The sequence below is a fragment of the Ostrea edulis genome, chromosome 6 (genome assembly GCF_947568905.1).
Source record: "Ostrea edulis chromosome 6, xbOstEdul1.1, whole genome shotgun sequence".
NCBI classification, from domain to species: Eukaryota; Metazoa; Mollusca; class Bivalvia; order Ostreida; family Ostreidae; genus Ostrea; species Ostrea edulis.
In genome coordinates this window covers 22357749-22379222 of record NC_079169.1, presented here as the reverse complement: position 1 = coordinate 22379222, position 21474 = coordinate 22357749, and the positions used below count along the sequence as shown (strand labels likewise).

Genomic DNA, 21474 nt, shown 5'->3' with positions numbered 1-21474 from the left:
TTTGGATAGCATGTGTTACCTATAAGTTAAAATTTGTGAATATGCAAAATTAAAATGCTTTATATTACAAAATCAATATTTCACTGGTTTGTTTGTATACATAAAAGACTCGAGTCTTTGTTTACATAACACAGATTTAAGGTTAAAATATTGCTTTTATTCTTCAATTCAGAAGGTCAAAATTTTGGCTGTCAACATTAAATGAGTTATATTTTTAATGTTTAACATCAAAAATGCAAAATAATTTCTTCAGAAATCGTGAACCAGTCCCTTTAAAATGACCATAGAATTTGTAAAATACTGACTTTAAACAAAACTGTTGAAACTGTATGACATCAATTTATTTGTCAGTAGTCTGCATTTGGACAAAGTGAATATTTTCGCTGTGTTGTGGTCTGTAAACATATGTTGTCCCCCCACCCCCGTGAAACAACAAAAGTTTTGATCTGAATTTGCTCAATGACAATTTAATAGATTTTGCCTTTGAATGATATCTCATATTAAAATCAGCCTGCTAAGGTCATGCATATAACAACATTTCTCAATAATATATCATTTTTGAGACGTTTTGTGTAATTCACTTTCATAGATTTATCTTGCTTCTCTAATAAAGCCCTCTGGGTATATTACAAGGCAGCATACTTTACTAGATTCTGGTTGTGACAAGTAAAAATTTCTTTACACTCATTCCTTAGGAATCTTATATTGTCTGATACCAGGGCTGATCTATTTATATATAACTTTATTTAAACAATGAAATGATTTCTATGTTGTTTCATCGGGTGATGAAGGTATCAAACATTGCAGGTTATGTAGATTTTTTCTGCAATAAATGCTACCCTCATCATCCAATGAAACATTACAAAGAAAGACATTTTATTGTTTATATTTTTATGTATTGTTTTAAAGTATAAGCTAGATTTAAGAGCTAAAATATCATATGGTTGACCCATTCATTATGTTAAACTGAGAAGCCAATGCCCCCTTTGACCTTGATGACGCTCCATATTTGGTAATGATTACACAGTCAGGTGCTACTCAAAACTGGATAAGACTAGTTTGCAACAAACATGCATTCATTGTCACAGATGAAAACAATGTCAATTTCAATATAAATTTAAGAGAAAAGATTTGGTGAATGTAAATATAAGATAATATATTCTGGCCATCCAAAAAATATTTCCCCATTACTGCAAAAGGATCCTTAGATAATAATGTTCCCTCTTGTGTAGAAAAATGAGTCGAAAGGAAATTAAAGGGATTCATCCTTTGCAGGATATATTTTCAAGTTTAGTTGAACGACATTGAGATTATGTGTATGAGAGGTGATTTAGATTGGTTGTAAAAATCGCAAAATGCCTTCAATTTAAATAGGCATTGTTTGATTACTTTCAAATGCAACAATTCAAACCTGATCCAATATTATTGAAGAATAACTCGATCCACTTCATCAGATGCAGTTTAAAAGAGTGCTCCCACTACTGCACAGATGAGAATTAGATCTCGAATTTCTAAACTCGCAAAGATTTTATTGACTTAGTTAATGGAACTCCTGCCTCTCTTTATAAGGTCACAAAAATTTTCTCTGACAATTGAAATGCACATAATAGCTTTCAAAGTGTTGATATAAATCTGGTCTACACTTCACTCCAATCATAAAACACTGGAGTCATTAACTAATACAAATGAATATGTGGGAAGAGAAAAACAAAATTAAATGCTTCATTTCTAAAACTAGAAAATTGAACGAATTAAAGCTTGCTGTAAACAACAATATTAAGGGTTATATTGTTTACAAAAACCAATTCTGGCCAGAAGATTTCTTTAGAAAGAAACAAAAGAATATGTGAATTATGTAACCTTAATTGTGTTGAAGATGAATTTCATTTCCTTACTGTTTGTCCATTCTATGTTGAAGAGAGAAATATGTTTTTTAATGGTATATACAAGCTCAACAAAAATTTTATCTATCTAACAAATAAGGACAAATTTACTTGGTTGATGATTAATGAAGACAAACCAGTAATTGTCAAATTGAGTGAATATTTAGTGCAAACTTTCAGAAAAAGAAGTGATGCTTTAAAACTGCAAAAATCATTATAGTTTATTATTCATATATTGGTATAATACTGATACTGTCCATCTACTTGTATATATACATGATTAGCAATTCATATATGACTATGTACTTGTTTCCCCAACATGCTGCATCCACACGCAGTTTGCAGTCTCTATAACCTGTAGTTAATGTTGTAAACTTTCTTTCTTCTTTGAATTTCCTTCTTTATAAAATGTCTTACTGTTATGCCCTCTGGGCCCAAAATTGGAATAAACTTATCTTATCTTATCTATTGGGGATAAGTCCTAGTTGATTGTATACAAATGAGTTCAATGTGCATTTCATATACATTGACCATCTCAGAATTTTTTTATGCCTTGAAAACATAGATTGTACAAATTAATTATTTTATTTATAACATCTGTAGGAGGTGATTTTTTTTTTTTTATTACGAAGCACTTCATCCAGTATTGTTGCATTTGGCTGTGAATAACTGTGGTCTTGAAATTTTGTTGGAAAATATGAAAAGCTTTGCCATGTTTTTTATATTTTTGATTATAATTTCAAGATGGAGGAGATTGTTTTAAGCAATTGCAATAGCAAGGCCATTATTTTTATTCCTAAAAGGCGAATTAAAAATAAATTTGCATGTTGGATATATTTCCTCACTCCTCAAACATTGACGTATTTGTGATGTCATAATGAAATGGTAGATGAATATTTCTTGATAAACAAGCTCTGATTTTAGCTCATTGTCTCTATGACTTTAAAAACCGCTTTTGACATTTTTACCATCGCCTTGATATTTTAAAGGCTGAAATTCAGTAGCACATTTGTAATTAAGAACGTGGCTTGATTAAATCTCCAATAAAAAGGCAAATCAATTGATGCATCAACAAGCACACACCCTACCCAAACTCGGTTTCCAGGAAATAAAATGAGAGAAGTTTTGAAGTTTAGGTACTTTTCAATTAATGCCGTTGATGACAGCTAGTCTTCGAATAAAATCAAACAGAATATGAGCTTAGTCAGAGGGAGAATTTTGTCAGTGACAGAGTAAATGGACAATATTCTGTCTTGTTCCAGATGATAATGGATTAGGGGTATTTATAGGGTTTCAGTCTGTGTGTGGGACTGAGGGATGCACCACAGGATATTCATCCATTAAAGTCAGTCTTTTGAAGGATCCTTACTGATCACATCTGCTAAGTGTGCCTGAATGACTGAAAAACAATAAGACTGCACCTGAAAAGCCGCTTTGTTACAAAAATGAGATATTGACAAGTCACTGGCATATACTGCTTGTTGGTTTCACTCCTACATGTTACCATGAAAAAAGCAGACCTGATTTAAAATAAATTACCCACTGTCAATTGTCTTTTAACTGTTTTATGATTTTCTGATATATATTAGACATGCAGTGTACTAGGGATGGGGTCTATTACACACCAGTGCAATTAATCAAATTACAATTACTTAATAAAGTACATATGTAATTGATTAAAACACAATTAAATTTACTGCATTTTACAAATGTAATTAATTAACTTAATTAACTTTGACAAAGTAATCAATTAAATTACACATTGCATTTAAGTATTTTCAAATTTTTATTACCAAAACATTCATACAAGAACACACACATATGTTGGAAGTGCGATGGATGCACTTGCCCTTACACTTTTCTGACACTGAGTTTGGGGGAATCTCAAAGTGCTTTCAAGGTATCACACTGGTAATTGTTCAATCAAAATGAACTTAGTCAATTGTAGTTCCATATATTTAAAGAAATACTTTTTTTCCTTGTGTGATTTTTCTCATTTCCTCTTCTTCTTTTCTGAAAAAATTTGTACCCCAGATTAGGAAATTTTGTGTAATTTGTAGAAATAACCAAGTGTATACAAAGGAACTATTTGCTGTTGGTAGCTGAAGCTACTTCCTGGGGTGCACTCCAGCTGTTTACACACATGTGAAAAACACGTGGATTTGAGGGTAGTCTTGTTTGCGGGCAATTTATTTTCGAAAATGCCGCATAGGGTATTGTTTTTCTGGTGTCGGCAGACAAGATAGGTAACATAGAACGTGTCTGACTGCATTGTTCGGCATCAATTTTGTAAACTGATTTTTAATGGGTTTTTTCCCTCTATAGTAATATATAGTGAAAATAATTACCGGTGTGATACCTTAAAATGCCTGCCAGCCTTGACTTTCATATGTTGTAAGTAAGCCTAGTTGTTTAATTGGGCATTAAATACACTGGTTTTTGAGTTATTTCCCTCTGGAGAACTCTTGTACATAGTAAGGTGCGAAACAATTTGTTTACATGCGGGAGTGGGACAAATTTTCATCATTGCATAAGTGAATCTGCCCAGTAAGTTTCTCATACGCAGATTCATCACCTGGATTCGACTGATACACAAACTAAGTAAATGATTAATATTCATGGAGTAATTAAATAGACATACATCTTATTATGTCATGTTATTTCGTTGCTCATATTTATCATATCTAGGATATCACTTGCAAAATTATGACATTGTTTTTGTTTCCACTTCAGTAAAATATTTCTTTCGATAGTATTTTGTATTTCCTACATTTACATACTTAAAGAGAAGCCACTTTTAATACATTTCATCGTTTTCCTCACTGACTAGGTCCACTTTGTCCCACTACAGCATTCAAAGTTCCACTAAATGCACCTCCTATTCAGAAAAGCTCTTATCTCGAAACTGATGTATTGTTAATTGTCAGTGTGTCCCTACCCCAGTAGATTTAACCATGCATTCCACTGAGGACTATACTGGCCATACAGAACAGGTGTGTCCCTGAGGAGTTATTCTAGCAATTACATGTAACAGATATTGATGGGGGTATTTATTTAAAGAACAACAACATTCAAAGAGATTTATCATGTCATACAGTATATGTATATTCTTATAAAAATGTGTTGTTCCAATCATCAATATGTTCTGTAATGTCATCATGAAACTACTTTTAAATCAATTATAGGTAAATTGTGAGGGTAAAGAAGGTAGTAAAAAATAAAGGTTTGTTAAGTTTATCATAAAATAAGACTGTACTAATTGAAATGTAATTAGAAATACATGACATTTTTCAATGTAATTAATTAAATCACAATTATTTGTAATTGAATAAATGCTCAATTACACTTTACTTCCAATTACATGAAAATTTGTAATTAATAACACTCAGTTACAATTACATTTTTCATTACCCACAATGTACTTCAGTGAAAAAAGACTTTTGTATGCAATCCATGGATATTACTTTTCCAGTTATCTTCCAGACAAACGTAATTACCACCTAACAGGGGCAGAGGTAAAAATTGATGAGCAAGAATTAAAGAACAGGAAGGCAACAATACTTTTTTAGAAAATTGGATTCAAAGAAATGCTAGCAGTGACTGCTAATAGCCTAATACATGTATTTGCCCAGTCAAAAAAAAAACCATGCTTGTAGCAACTTTGATTCATTATAACTGTAATTCATAATACACAGTATGTTCATATTGTTTTTCTAAAACTACAGGGAATGAAAAATACCTTGCTGTAAACGTGAATTCATTATAAGCGTGTTCACTGTAACCATGTTTTACTGTATAATGTATTGCTCCAGCAGATTTGAAATAATCATTGATAGCATCCAAGAAATTGGTATTGAAGCATACAATCACTTAAACTCTCAAAATAAATAATTTGTGTAAAGTGAAGGGAGAAACTCAGACACCCCCCTATGTTAGTTAGAGCCTACTGCTATGTACACTTGTCATAGCTTAGCACATTATAATATAGTCTGAATTTTTTTATGGGCATCATTTCATTGATTTATGATTTTATTTTTTTTTACTTTGAGAATATTTCACTGTTATTGGGATGTCATCAGCTGTAAGTGAAGTACTTTTAATTTAAACCTATGATTAATGCTTGGGGCTATAGCAGTGAGGCTTTTTTAATGTGCCAGCACCTGCCATGATCGGACTTCTGTTTTTAAAGTCATATTCGAAAGACCCATGATTTCCAAGCATTTGGCAAAGGAGCAATTACTACCTATGTTTACGTCTTATGTTAGACGTGGCCATGGCATGAATGGATATCAAACACACAACCTTCTGGTTTCAAAGCAAAGCTTTATCTCTGAGCGACTGGTGATTTATAAAGAAGAAAACACTTTCAATGTGATTATGTGGAAAGACACTCTTTCCTTTATAAGCAAAATTGTGTTTTGTTGGTGATTTGATTTCATGGTCTACCACAATATTAACTATGTAAACAACAAAAATTGGTACTCAGTGAAAATGATGAAAGAACTGTAATTTGGTAAATTATGAATTTGTGTAATTGGTGTTGATTGATTAATTGTTGATGGATTCTTAATTTTTTTTACATCCTTTTGTTCATGTTTCACATATATTTCATAAAGTCACCAGCTTTAGATGAAGTGTTACAAATTAAGACCTATGTCGGGCAATCAGGGTAGGTCAACAGCAAGGGTTCTTTATCCTGCCACATCTAAGGTAACCCAGACTTTCACTTGTGGAGTGCATGGTGAGGAAGCAGTTGCTTCTTATTTTAATGACCCAGGTCTGTCCCCCTCTGGACCTTGATCCCAAGACCTACCACACACTGCGAGTAATTTACTGAGCTACAGCAGCGGTCCAATTAATGTTTAGATATTGATGTCCTGAAGCTTGTGTCTTAGACAACTTCATTTATTGACCATGTATATACAGCTGGTTTGAACATTATACTGAATGAAAATATCAGCAAACTGGTGACATTAATTGACTAGACAATGAATAATACATGATATTTATTGAGAATACATTGTAATACAATACTCTCTTCAATATTCTATTACCAGATTATTTTTACATAAAATCAGGAATATATGATTCAACAACATAAGATTATTACCCTTGTCTATCTAAAGAGATCAAGGGTTTGCCGTCCATTCCGATTCAGCCAGATTCAGCAGCGTAAACCAAGTGGGTAGAAAATAGTGAATAAAACTGTGATAAAACAATAATAAAGCCAGTATTTACCACACAAGTTAGACATTGTGATGAGAATTTGCATGGATATTACCCAGCATAAACGATGCTGTGGTGAATTATTTGTCCACAGGAGGATTTTTTATAGTTCTTCCCCTGTTTCTTAATACTTTAAGATTGCATATCCCCTCTGGTGCTGCTGTTCAGGCCCCTGATCTCACTCCTCTGTATACACCGTAAGGACTCCTTCGAATTGAATGGCACTTGGTAATGCATCTGATTTCTTATACAACAAAACAATTCTTTGTATGTTTTAGAGAATTTTTTACTCATCACCATGTAGATTAGAAAATTTACAGAGGAGCTTAATGTCTCCAGAAAATAGATGACGTAGCTAACGCATTGATAGACGTGCCGATACTGTCCATTCATCGTGTACCCGTCCATATAATGAGACAGGATGCTTTGTATAGCACCTGGTAAAGTGCACAGCACAAATAAAAGCGATATCGTCACCAGCATCAGCGTAATTCGAGTTTGTTCGTTGGAATAAATTTTCGCGTCAAGAGTTCCCATGAGTTTCCGGGTTGAGCAGGTTTTCCGGGTTATTATTATGATCTTGGTGTTCAAAATTAAAAGAAGTATTATAGGTATAAACCAGTACACGATGTTTAGAATCATCCCAAAGACTTCGAAAAAGTCTCTATTTTTTCCAAGTTTGGAAGGAATAAGAAGCATTTCTGTAGTATGCGTTGCGTTATTTTCTTCGTACACGATCTCGTATTTAAAAGCATAGGGGAGGAAAACCACGATCGTCGTCACACAGATTGCTACCAGACATATCAAAGTGCATCGTTTGTTACAAATCAGCTTGGCTCGTATTGGAAAACAAACGGCAATGTATCTTTCTATTGTCAGGAGAAGAATGAGACACGAGGACAGTTTTGCTGCCACTAAGCTGGCATACGCTCCAAACCATGGGTAGAGCATCTGACTCCTTTGTTCACCGAGAACTGAGTCAAATTCGCTTTGAATATTAGTCCCAACGAAAAGGAGGCTTTGTACGAGAAAGCCGATATCAGAGAGAGCTAGCGCAGACAGACATAAGTTGGTTGGATTTCTCATCCGGTGGTGATAAAGCACAGCGAGACTAAAGATATTACCTATTATTCCAAACACAGAAAAGAGGGGAATCAAACCAAACACAAAGATCCGCCACACGATATCCAATGTTTCACTTGAGATCAGGTGGGAATCACTTTTGTTGCTGGTGACGCCACATAGTGCATCGTCAGCAGAGAGGATTCCAAAGGCGATGTGAAGGCCGGAGGAATCATGCATCATTTCGAACTCTATCAAAATCACGATTTTGAAGAAAAGGGCATTTCCTGTAAATTTTAAGAGAAAGCTATGTAAAATGTAAAATACTTGCAACTAATAATTGATACTACATGTATTTTAAAAAAAAACACTTCAAATTACGTCCTTTATTCATTGGTATACTACATTGTCATAATGGCTGACTCCCTTTTAAAACATGAATGAAAATACAGATATTAGAAATATTTGTCTATTCCTTTTTAGATTGCCTAGCCGAGTAGCTCAGTAAGTTAGCATGTCGACTGCTGAACTGTAGATCACGAGTTTTGAGTCCAGCAGGAGTTTTCATTATTTTTTTTAAAGATACTGCAGTTTTTGACTAAATAAAGTAAGTTGGAAAGTTAAATGTTGTATACATATTGTATATGATCCTCCACTTTTCCTCCATATCAAATTTCTCCGATGTAGTATTCCTCCTTAAAAATGCCGTTATTGACTGTATTTAGAAAGTTAAAGAAAGTTGCTTACCTTCGTGGATACAATATCAGTCATACTTTTTGAATAGGCTAATTGTTACCGTCATGGTTAATGGTATGTTGAGGAGAAGAGCGTCATTGGTCTGTCCAGTCTATTGATTGTCGTAGAGGGTTCTGGAGCGCTTCTCTTCTCCGTACATAGAAAAAGATAGATGTTGTAATCAATCGATTCACCAGGGGTACATCTAACATCTGAATCATGTAACGTCACCTTCAACAAAATAAAAGGGATTGTGAAAAATAACTAAGGAAAGAAGCAAGACGAGAACGAGGTGATTGCGTTTTGGTTGTAGTACTCTGGAGACTGCCGTACAAACTCGTAAAGCTTACTAATCCTTATTTCCCATTAATTTTTGTTTAAAAAGATATAATAATTCTTTCATGTGAAAGAACCGATCAGGATGTTAAAGAATTCAAGGCCACAGCGGATATTTAGGAGGAGAACGTGAGATAGTATAACGGGTTCTCGGTTGACGACGTCCTTAACGTCGACTGATGGCCTTGCTAATCGGATTGAGATATTATTTATTGTAGGATTTTTGCCTCTACAATACTGGTTGGACTCTCTCTATCTTAAGTTCGTCACGTTTCTGATCTGATAGTATGTTAACGGTTCTTGTAATTTTGTGAAGGGCATAAATATTTTACGAGTTCTTTCAAGTTACGGAGCAGTGGCCCTTAACTCGCCTCTCGCTTTTTTTTTTTTTTTTTTTTTTTTTTTTTTTTTTTGTATATAAGAGTGAAATTCTTATTGCTTTTACAGAGTCACTGAGCGTCACTAAATGATACGTGTAATAAATGAACTTGTTTCTAATGACAAAAGAAGAGCGCATTAAAGAGGTGAGAGATCGTAAAAGAAACCCGATTAATGACCAATCTATGTGTCATTAACATTTGTGGCAATTTAAAGATGGCTTAGTTAGCGTGCTCCTAATTTCTAAGAACCCCTCAAACAGAAAATTATAGGTATAAAAAATAATAATAAACAACCCACAAAGCTTTCCATGAAAATTAAACACATTTCGAAATCATTATTTATATGTTCAGTGGTTTTATTGTGAGTACAAGTAGGAGTTCGAATTAAGTAGTGTCGAAGCTGTGAAAAGCGCCACTTAACAAGCAATCGATAGGCAATGGAGACGTAACCATTATTCGATCATACAAATTATTATCAGGAAAGAAATATTGGGTCTGTATTTGATTTGTAATTTCCTCGTCATTGTGTTTGTAAATTACACATTCGAAGATCTTATCTTAGCTTGCCCATCTCCGGCGATTTATATATCACTTGGATGTAAATAAACTCAAATGGGGCTTAAAAAAGAAGCGCCATATTTAGAAGTATTCAAAGAGGAATAACACGTTGTAAATATGTTTCGAAATTTGCACAGATATACTGTAAATCAATGGTATTTTGCGATACTTGTTTATACAAATGTCACCCAGACTTAATTTTGGGGAGAGAATAATATGTTCCTTATAAATTGTGTATAAATGTATACAAATTCAATTGTATATAAATGAATACAAAATATAAATACGAGAACCTTATTTTCGCGCCACACAAATTTTAAAGCTGTGTGATCTGTCATCATTATTCCAAAGCATGAAGAAATAATTTGACGCAGCTGAATTGGTTTAAAAAGTTTTCAACGTTTTCTAATATGAAAATTGTGGAAATGTTATATATGAAATAGATGTAGTGTGCGAACACCGTAGATACACCTGTTGATGTTGGTAACACCTGCGCATGAGCATTACTGGTATGTAGAATCAAGAAAGAGAAAACGTGGTCGTCCAACTTAATTGAAGGAGTAATCACCGAATAAACCGTTTTACACAAGCATACGCATTCTCAAGCACAACCAGTATCCCGAATTACGCATTGTTTGTTTGTTCTGTTTGATGTCCTTCGGAAGGTTGTGAGTTCGAGCCCTGCTCGGGTCATGGCTACGTCAAACCGAAGACGTAAACATAGTGATTATGCTTTGTACTTTACGAAAAAAAATTCGCCCATAATGAACTGTCAATGATACTAATGGTAGAGACTTGGAATATATGCAAATTTTGTAGATTCATTTATTGGATGTATTTTTTCCAATAGTACAATTCTTTAAAACGTCAACACAAACCAACCCGAAGTTTTGCATGATATTTTAGATTCTTAACCACTGAAGATAATTACAATATTCCTTAATCAAAGCCCCATTTAAACTGAAAACCCACAGGTTGAATGAAATTTTCCTGTTTACATAGCCAAATTATCAGTGCAATGCCCGCCATATATGTAAACCGACTTTTATTCGCGACGACTTTATTTCGCGATTTACCAATGAAGAACTGGTTTACAGTGACTAATTTTTGCGACCAAGATAATCTTAAACGTACATGGAACATGCAAGATCTGGTTCGCGGCGAGAAATATTCGCGTTGAAGAAATTCTCGCGAAAATTTATCGCACGCGAATAAAAGTTGGTTTACAGTACATGATTTAGATTTGTACATACAATGTAATTAGAGTGATATCAAATGACTGATATTTTTTATACACCCCCCCCTCTCTCTCTCTCTCTCTCTCTCTCTCTCTCTCTCTCTCTCTCTTTCCAACAGTTCTGTGTATCCCACTATATGGATAAAATTTGTCAACACTTTGTGATGTCTGGGTTTTTTTTTTAAATTACCCTGTTATTAAATGTTTTATATTTCAGTGGATGTACATCGTCCCCATCGTCTTGGTGATGATGCTGTCCGGGGCCGGTGACCAGCAAGGTCAGGGAGGGGGCGGAGGAGGAGGGGGAGGTGGTCAGTGATCACGTGTCACATGCGGACATTCCGAAGACTGAAATTACCATCATTTTTAAAGTACATTTTAACATATAAATTCATGTTTGCTGAAACTGAAAGATACACGAGATAAAATAATGGTAGAAATGGAAGGACAAGTGCAAACATTACTCCCTTGCATGTACACCTACAACACAGAAGTCTTTTGTAGGGGAGAATTTATTTAGGTACTTTTTAACGTAATCAACCTTACAACCTTTCCAATTTTTTTATGTGTATAAAAAGTGTTTAAATGATTCATTGTTATGTGTGGTTTCTATGATATTGTGAGTGTATTATCTCCCTGTGGTGGGGGGTTGAGTGCATTGTAGATCTTAAGTATGTGCTATGTAGCAAATCTTGGAACACTATTTATAATTTGTTTCATGTTACACTATATATTTTTCGGCATGCTTGTACTACAAACATTTGAGAAAAATACATGTATTTCTACAATATTTTATTGTATAGGTAGTTCATATTCTTTGTATAGTAGTACGTTTTTTGCATAGAAGATGCTTTTATGTTAATTTTCCTTTCAATATAATTTACAAACATAGGCACCATTCAGTAAATTAGATTTTAAACCTGCTTTTAAAAGAATTTTTATACGGTTAAATTATATACCTCAGACGCTTCTTTTCTTCTTCAGAAATTTTAGTAAAACCATAGAATATTGATTCAATATATCTAAAGTTGAAAAAATGGCCATGTATGCTAGTAATGTTGTTTACCAATGATATTTTTCTTGTTTACCATAGAATGTCAAGTTCCCAAACGTAATGCGTGCTCAAAAGATTCACTCCCAGTTTTGAAATGGTCATTCCAACGTTAATATTTCAAATCTAATCACTGCCAGCCTTCCATGTGGGCACGATAGTTCGTGGTCTGTTGTTTTCCTTGGATTATTGAATAAATAAAGAGAACTCGATGGAGACTGCGTCTTCATTTCATCCATTATACAAACCCTCCGCTAATCTCATAGACTCCCTGTCACTGTCATTCCGGAGTTAGAGAGAAGGGTTAAACGCTATACCTCTCAGGTAGAGAAATGAATTTTATCCAAGTTTGCGCGTAACTTGTGTGATTGTAGAGTAAACTTGTTAATGCATAGCATGTACTAAAGATGGCATTACTTGATGTTCGATGTCTATGAATTTGAAATATTATTCAAGACAAGTCCAGATTTTAGAGATACTAGATATACTTTTTGTTTTTGTTGTAATTGAAAAATTGGTGTTATTTTCCCTTAAAAATCGTCGATACAAATTATTGATATAGTGTCAGGAAGTATTACCAATTTGAAATATGTTGTAGAATGTGTAGTATATAGAAGAAAATAAAATCATACATGTCTCTATCTCTGCATGGTATTTCATAAATGAAAAGGTGACGGTGAAACTCTTAAAAAGAGTAGGGCTAACACGGACCCCTTGACATACAAGAGGTGGAAGCAGGTGCCTAAAAGGAGTAAGCATCCACTGTCGACCGGTCACACACCCCGTGCGCTCTAACTCTTAAGTCGAAATCGGTGTACAAGGACAGTTTGTATTGGTGAATTAGATCGTTATAACGACCATTACATTTGCCAAATACTGACTCTAAACGAGACTGTTGAAACCCCTGTAACAACTTATTTGTCCTTAGCCTTTCTCGTTTTAAAAACTTCATGTGCGCAGAACAAACGTATTGAATCAGTTGAGAGAATGTGATGATTACCACATACAATATACTAGAAAAAAGAATGGAATTTAGACTTGAGATCGCCGGTACTCGTTAACTTTTAGTTTATGATGTAGATCTACGTCACATTGAAGAATTCTACTTCCGCACGGCAGCCTCCTTCAGTCAACTGATCATTCTGTCTCATTATGAATGTGTAGATGAAGATAACAAACAGTAATCAAATTCATAATTCCTATAAGCAATAAAAAATAGAGAGTTGGACAAATACGGACCCCTGGATATATCAGAGGTGGGATCAGGTGCCTAGGAGGAGTAAGCATTTCCTGTCGACCGACTACACCCGCCATGAGCCCTATATCTTGATCGGGTAACGAGTCAAAATCAGTGTGATTAGAACGGCCTAAAATTGGTATGAAACATGACAGACAGTATTTGGCCCAATGACAGGTTGTATTGGCAAACTAGATCGTTATAACGACCATAGAATTTGCGAAATGCTGACTTTAAACGAGACTGTTGAAGCCCCTGTAACATCAACTTGTTTGTCAGTAGCCTGTCTCGATTTCAAAACTGATCATACGCAGAACAAACTCTTGCGTAGTTACTAGTTTGCCGTTATTATCTATATTCAATAAAATAAGATGTGGAGGATTCTGTGGTGTCTTATTTCAAGTTCAGTGGGATATATCGAATTGACAAATGAATGAAAATGATTATTGTTTATAGATAAAACGTCGTCGATATATCTTAATGTAGAGTTGAAGGTCACAGCAAGATATTTTTTCTTCTCATGTAGAAGCTTTTGAATAAATTCTGCCTAATAAGAATATAAAACCAGGTCAGCTAACAAAGGAGCACAATTTATGCCCATGGGAATTCCAACAGACTGTTAGAAATCAAGTGTTGCTTTACAAAAAGATGAAATGTAGGTGTAAAGATGAGTCTTGAAGGATGCAAAACTCACTGAGGTCAGTGGGCAGCACATGCCAATCCGTTGTTGGGTAGAATGAACTTCGATGATTGAGATTGATAAGAGAATCCGCGTATTTCGTTTGTTGATCATGATGGAAATTGATAAGAGAGTCTACATATATACAAAGACGTGCAGATGACACTAGTCTCTCTGATAAATCTCCCTTGACCATGTTTTTGATATAAATGTTAGAGGCATGGGTTTTTACAAGGTTCTGCCATTGTATCGCAGTATGTCCTCCATTGTACTCCTGTGACTGATGCGTATTCAGACCCCATGATGTACTTGATATCGGTCTTGCAGGTTTCTTTAAGTTTTAGGGTCACTGATGTCTCGATTTCTTTTGAGAACAACAATGGTGTTATTTGCTTTTCTGCATATTTTGAAATATGTGTGTTCCAATTGATGTTATAATGATACCAAGATATTTTGTTTGCTGTAACTTGTCCCAAGTTATAATCTATTCGCAGACAGTCGAAATCGCTCTGGCAATGTACAATAGAATTCTACCAAGGTTTATACTGCAAAGATCAAAGGAATGCCGCGGTCCGTATCTTCTCAAATAATTGATTATATCTTCAATTCTGAATTACTGCGCACATCTATTGAATTGGTGATAGCACTAATTATTCTGCTGAATTGATGGGCGCTATAATTGAATTGTCGCTCTCTTCAAATGAATTGATGATATCAAAAATTTAATTGATGAGCGCATCAATTTAATTAATGCTCGCAATTATTGAATTATTGCTCTCTTCAATTGAATTGTAGCGTGGATAAATTCAGTTAATGCGCGCAATGATTGAATTAATGATAGCATAATTCAATTGATGCACAAAATAATTCTTTTAGAGAGAGCAACTATGTAAATAGAAATAACCCCAATTCAACATATCCACAATTGAATCAATGTATCTCTTTTATTAAGCTGTTGTTCTCTTTAAAAGAATATTAATTCCTTATACAAAAGCATTGTAAATGATTAAAGATATCTTCAGTTGATTATACCGAGCTCCAACTTAAATTTTGCGAGCAATAATTCCACCACATTGATGCGCACATCAGTGGAATCGATGAGAGCAATAATTGAATTGATGCACGCGTCAAATCCATTATTGCACTCATCAATTGAATTAATGCGCGCATCAAGTGAAGTAATGCATTCATCAATTGAACTGATACGCGCATCAATATTCAATTGATGAGAGTAAAAATTGATTTGAATATTGTAATATTTTAGGAGAGGGACTTGTAAGTTGTTAGAACTTGTTCCCAATCCTTCATCAATAAAATATGGTTCAAAACAATTGATTTGATGCGAGCATCAATTCAATGATTGCGCACAATACTTGAATTGATGATATCTTCAAATGATTAAAGATATCTTATTTCAGTTTATGTTAATTTGACGCTCCACGTTGTTGGGTATTAAACTGGGACGGAGAATACCCGTGTTGACATCACGGGGCTGCAAGTATACCCCAGATCGAGGCAACTAAATGACCTTGAATACATTTTTATATTAAATGAGGGAGGGGATGGCCAAAATCAATTAATTCAAACTGAAGAGAGTGTCTCCTTGACGATAAATGTAATGCTAGATAGAATTGCTACTTATAATGTTTACAATATTACGTGGTACATTATCTGATCAAACACCAATGTATAGTGACCATTTTGGACACATATCGCTTTGTGTCTTCTGAATGTATTTATAGTATACACATGTATTCTTATTTATACCTCCTATAACAATTTGAATTTCTATCGCCCCCGTGAATGAATCAAATGATCTAGTATTGCCACAGCTGCTGCTGTGATTCTAAATGAGTGAATATCTTCAATTGTTTGATCCTATATATTTTAGATAAGAAAAAATCTTGACATTGGATTTCTTTTCTTATCAATATATAAAGAAGCGTGATCCGGCATAAGTGATGTAGGCCTTCGTCCTTTTATTTTGTAATACATATACATACAAAGAACTGACTGAATACAATCAACATTGCATTCTCATATATTGATTTCTATCCCTTGACAAAAAGGGTCCGTCTTGAAAGAGTCCAATGTTATGGTGTGAAAGCTCCATATCTTGTGCAGACTTGTCATCATATATGTTAACATAGTCTAGGGAGTTTGTTTTTATCGTAAACTCTCCGTATCGTAAAAACCCAGCCATTAAATATTGTCAAACACAGTTAAAACATTGGATCTGAAAATGATGAAAACACTTCTTTGCTAAGGCCCTGATAAGTCTGAGATAGTACAGCGAAAGTAATGGGTAGCCTTTTTGTTACGTTTAACGCAATACCTTACTGTGCCTGGCTACCTCTTAGAATTGTAGAAAAATCGAATATACATATACCAGCAATAAAAGTTTTGATAGTTTCGTATCTTAATTTTATTATGGGTTGGCGAAAACAAAATAAACATAAATAACTTCATTAATGGCATGCAATCTATCGGAAACTTAACACATTCCATCACCAATACTCTACGAAAACAGTCCATTCCAGACACCATACAGAAGTTAGCAGCCACTAACCAGCAGCCAATAAGCCCGTAGAAGCTAGCAGCCATTAAGGAAAATAACCAAAGGACTGATATTACTCATAGAAAAATATTTAATTTGAAACCTATTTTAAAGGGAAGTAAATGTACATTGATAACTTTTCAACGACGAATTTTCTGTTCATATGAGCCATATAAAAGATAAAATTACACTTGATCGTAATTGTTGCTAGTGTATATTTCTTACCTACATATCATTCGCAAATAAACAATACAAATAGATATAATAAGTAAACGTGGTCTTTCCGGAATTTCCTTCCGCCATCTTGGGATGATAGTAACGATTGTTACTATCATCAGTTTAATACCAGTGCGCTGTGTGTCGGATAGTTTTAGGCTCGAGAAAGAAGCGGAAGCAGAAGAATGATAAGAACCGAGCATAAACAAAAACAAAAACTTCGTTTGGGAGACTTAATAATGAAATCTAGTGTCAATTTTTGTCTTTCGAAGTCTAAATGGGATGTGTTTTGCTTCCACTACAACTAAATTTACCATTTCAATTATGCACAACAAAACTACAGTCTCAAAGAAATGTCCGCTGAATCAATCATGGCCAGGACTGGGTTGCTCAAAACACCAGGACCCACTTGCTCAAAACCTTGGTTAAGCTTAACCAGTGGTTAAATCCCTTGTGCACCGGTTAACTTTTAGCCAATGGTTAAATTCTGTTGCTCAAAGGTTAACCAGTGGTTAAATTTAACCAAGGTTTTGAGCAACCCAGTCCCGGATGTTATTTGCCGACCTGTCTCTCAGAGCACATGTTCTCCATCATTTGAATCTATGTTTATTCTTTATCCCTTTCCAGTTGCAATCTGCTTAAGCTATACGTATTGATAATATCGTATTTTCCTCATCACCTAGTCGTTCTTCATGGGTTTCTCAATAGTTCCTGGTAGGACAAGGACGTTAAATTTATCCCAGAAATCTGTTTTTCTATGATATTTGACTGTGCTGGATCTATGGCCTGCTGCATGGACATGGCTGAAAACTCCCAAGACAAAACCGCCTGTCAGGTGTCATCTCCTTCCATCCAGTAGGAGGACAAGTGATGGTGAGGTGGTTGATCTTCACAGTTACCTTTTTTGATTCCAAGTCACTATTGACGGGAGGCAATAAGGGTACGCATTCTTGTTTTAAAAGATTCTCTGGCAGATCTGACTGGTAAGGGAATCGATCCTTAGAAAGTTGTATTTTAACATCTGGGTTGGCTGCAGCTAATGTTGATAATCGTATGATCGCTGTAGCTTCTGTTGGCTGTTGTTTCTGTTGGTATGTTGACTGTAGCTTCTGTTGGTATGTTGGCTGTAACTTCTTTTGGCTGTAGCTTCTGTTGGTATGTTGACTGTCGCTTCTGTTGGTATGTTGACTGTCGCTTCTGTTGGTATGTTGGCTGTAACTTCTGTTGGTATGTTGGCTGTAGCTTCTGTTGGTATGTTGACTGTACCTTCCGTTGGTATGATGGTTGTAGTTTCTGTTGGTATGTTGACTGTCGCTTCTGTTGGTATGTTGACTGTAGCTTCTGTTGGTATGTTGGCTGTAACTTCTGTTGGTATGTTGACTGTACCTTCCGTTGGTATGATGGTTGTAGTTTCTGTTGGTATGTTGACTGTCGCTTCTGTTGGTATGTTGACTGTAGCTTCTGTTGGTATGTTGACTGTAGCTTCTGTTGGTATGTTGGCTGTAACTTCTGTTGGCTGTAGCTTCTGTTGGTATGTTGGCTGTAGCTTCTGTTGGTTGTAGCTTCTGTTGGTATGTTGGCTGCAGCTTCCGTTGGTATGATCGCTGTAGCTTCTGTTGGTATGTTGACTGTAGCTTCTGTTGGTATGTTGGCTGTAGCTTCTGTTGGTATGTTGACTGTAAATTATGTTGGTATGTTTACTGTAGTTTCTGTTAGTATGTTGGCTGTAGCTATATGGATTGGTGACATAGTGATTCGTACAGGGATGTTGGATTCAGGATTCTTTCTCTTTTTTATGTGTGGATGGGTGACTTCATCTATCACATCCTCTTCGATGTGGTCGACATACCTTGCTTCTATCCCATTCAACTTGGTCAGTCTGTTCCTGATAGTTACCAAAGTTACTGGTTTCATTTTCTTTGATAGAGGCTTTTCTGATCTGTTTTCTACTGCCATATTTCTGGTAATGCTGGTCATAGATCTAGTACCCCGTAACATCTTCTCGTTTAAACTTATACTGAAGAGTTGTTTCCCCTGTCTTAGTGCAACCTTTCTTCTGGCCAGATCAACATGCTCCACTTCTATGGCCCATATTGGGTTCGCAAGGGGAAGTACTCTTCTGGCTTTGGTGTGCTAGTTGTATCACTCGCATCATAATCCGGATGGAATACCTCTACAGGAGTGGGAGCATCCACCATCTTTCTGCACTTCACCGTGTCCCAGTCCCTCTGCCGCTGACCGTTTCTCTTACCATTCCTTCTTGACATGGATAGCCACGCGAGTACCAGAACTCATGCATGGGCGGCTGATGCAGCACTTCCCCAGAGGCTTCCCTTAACTAAACGTCCATATCCTCCCGGATCCAAGCTGAACCATATTCCATTAGATCAGATATCAACTCTGACGGATATTTTGTTAAATGGTGTTGATGGTGTGGTGTGGGTGAGGTTGCTTCACTTGGGTGCTTAAATATTCGTCCCTCTGGTCACCACGGACAAATGACCACATGGTCCCATGGACATGCATCATGTGATTCTTCAGTTCATGTCTGGTTTGCAACCTCGACGGACAAAAGCCAACATTCCTCCATATCGATAAGTACACCAGATTTGCATTATTTTACGGGACTGGCTTTACAATCATCATAACTTCTAAGGTATAGGTAAGACATATCTAGGAGGTATCTTCTGGGACAATCTAATTAAAATTAGATGTTCGATCAGCTCACATACTCGCTAGACAAACATTTGTGTAGCGAGTATGTGAGCAGATCTAACATTTAATTCTAATTAGATGGCTTCTGGGGTAACTTCTATGAACATAATGTAATGTATATGGCATTGGCTTGATTATTGATAACGTGGTAATCAAGAAGGAAACACATAGGCATGGGAAACATCTAGGTAACTAATTGTAATTTTGGTGCAGTTACTGGCGATGATGTTCAGATAGAATAGAATGTCTTCTTCTATACATCTACATCGTCTCTTACAGGCGGATCCACGGTGATGGGAGACTGGGTTCCAACTGCGTACAGCTTATGTGTACCAAGTAGTAAGTCCACATTTATAACACTGTTTTATAAATGACTTGTCTAGCCATATCTAACATTATCCCAGGGAAAAGGACTGGGTGATCAGGTCAGCTCTCTAAGTTCCCTACACCTTCTATATCTACATCTAACAAAGGATTTCTTCTTTAACAAAAATGATTAAAAAGAAATATGGAACATCATCGACAGTTAATTAAAATTTTATTTAAAGTTCATTTAAACCAGAGAGGAAGAGTTTATGCTCTGTAGGTATCAACATGGTAGACCTTTGCAGGTTTCATTGGATATATCATCTATCGTCTTCAAAACTAAACAAGGACCTTTCCACGAGGAGGTCAGTATAAGACAAACTACTTTATGAGTAATGTCATATAACCAGACAGATTGTCCCTTTTCCAGTGTCCGTTTTAGTGCCTTTGTGTCATAATGGCGTTTGTTGCAACTAATGGTCTTTTTCAGATTTTCCCTGGTCAGTCCATTGACTTTATAAATTCTGTTATATAAGCATGTGGTTCTACCTCATCATCAGACTCGCAGGAAGGTTTGCATACCACTGCCTCCAATGGTGACGTTACATTTCTTCCCATATCATAAGGTTTGGAGTATTTCCAGTACTGGGATGGACAGAGGATCGATACGTCATCATGACCTGAGGAAGGTACAAGTCCTAAGTTTTCTTATCGTGTTCACATAACATGAATAACATGGTGGTCAAAGTGCGATTAAGGCGTTCGACCCTGTCATTTGCTTGAAGACGCTGGTCCTCGTCTTATTTATGTGTAGGAACTCACACATAACCTTAAATACCTTGGATTCGAAATTTCTACTCTGGTCTGAATGTATTTGTAGAGGGGTACCAAACCTGCAAACTATTTCATTGATGAATGTTGTAATAATGGTATGAGATTCCTGCTATGTCCTCAGTCCACTTTGTATGACAGTCAGTCGTGACGAGTATATATATGTTGCCTTGAGTAGAAACCGGAAGTGGTTCTAACGCATGTAGTGCTACTCTTTCCGAAGGTTCACCCACGTGATATTGAAGGAGTCCTATTTGATTTCTGATGCTTTACGAGAGACACACAAGCCACGGCTTCTGCTGTAGTTTTGACATAGAAGGCAAGTAGAAGAAATGTCTAGTACGCTCTGTCATCTTCTCAGCACCAAGATGTGCTCCTGTAGGAATGTCATGGAAGTAATGGAAAACTTTCTTTTCTTCATGTTCTTGTTTTGAGATTTGATTTGAGTATATTTTATTGTCTAGA

General features: G+C 35.5%; 3 protein-coding genes across 5 annotated transcripts in view; 1 reads left to right on the top strand and 2 right to left on the bottom strand.

Moving 5' to 3' along the window:
* Positions 1-13109, top strand: part of LOC125683554 (ER membrane protein complex subunit 10-like) — a 30931-nt gene extending 17822 nt beyond the window's left edge. The window contains exons 7-8 of one of the 3 annotated variants that reach the window (XM_056142089.1): positions 4811-4876; positions 11635-13109. In XM_056142089.1, coding sequence (XP_055998064.1) covers positions 4811-4876; positions 11635-11736 — 168 coding nt within the window. In that variant the 3' untranslated portion in view covers positions 11737-13109. Of the gene's footprint in view, positions 1-4810; positions 4877-5355; positions 6718-11634 lie in introns of those variants that run through there. The other 2 variants (XM_056142090.1, XM_048924830.2) reach the window with 2 other exon arrangements.
* On the bottom strand, positions 6875-9065 carry LOC125683553 (G-protein coupled receptor daf-37-like). The gene is made up of 2 exons (XM_048924828.2): positions 8919-9065; positions 6875-8458 (listed from the first exon to the last, which is right to left on the bottom strand). Exon 2 carries the CDS (start codon positions 8412-8414, stop codon positions 7242-7244), a length of 1173 nt encoding a protein of 390 aa, XP_048780785.2. The 5' UTR covers positions 8415-8458; positions 8919-9065; the 3' UTR covers positions 6875-7241.
* A 5062-nt stretch (positions 13110-18171) lies between the features above and the next one.
* On the bottom strand, positions 18172-19424 carry LOC130047217 (adhesive plaque matrix protein-like). The gene is made up of 2 exons (XM_056141825.1): positions 19304-19424; positions 18172-18833 (listed from the first exon to the last, which is right to left on the bottom strand). The coding sequence occupies exons 1-2, from the start codon at positions 19422-19424 to the stop codon at positions 18172-18174; spliced, it is 783 nt and encodes a 260-aa protein (XP_055997800.1).
* Positions 19425-21474: the final 2050 nt, after the last annotated feature.

Excerpts from the sequence above, each read along its gene's own strand:
- LOC125683553 (XM_048924828.2), bottom strand. The coding sequence starts at position 8,414 with ATGATGCATGATTCCTCCGGCCTTCACATCGCCTTTGGAATCCTCTCT.
- LOC130047217 (XM_056141825.1), bottom strand. The coding sequence starts at position 19,424 with ATGTCAAGAAGGAATGGTAAGAGAAACGGTCAGCGGCAGAGGGACTGG. Across the intron at positions 18,834-19,303 it reads CCATCCGGATTATGATGCGA|TCAACATACCAACAGAAGCT; the intron begins GTGATACAACTA and ends CATAATTTACAG.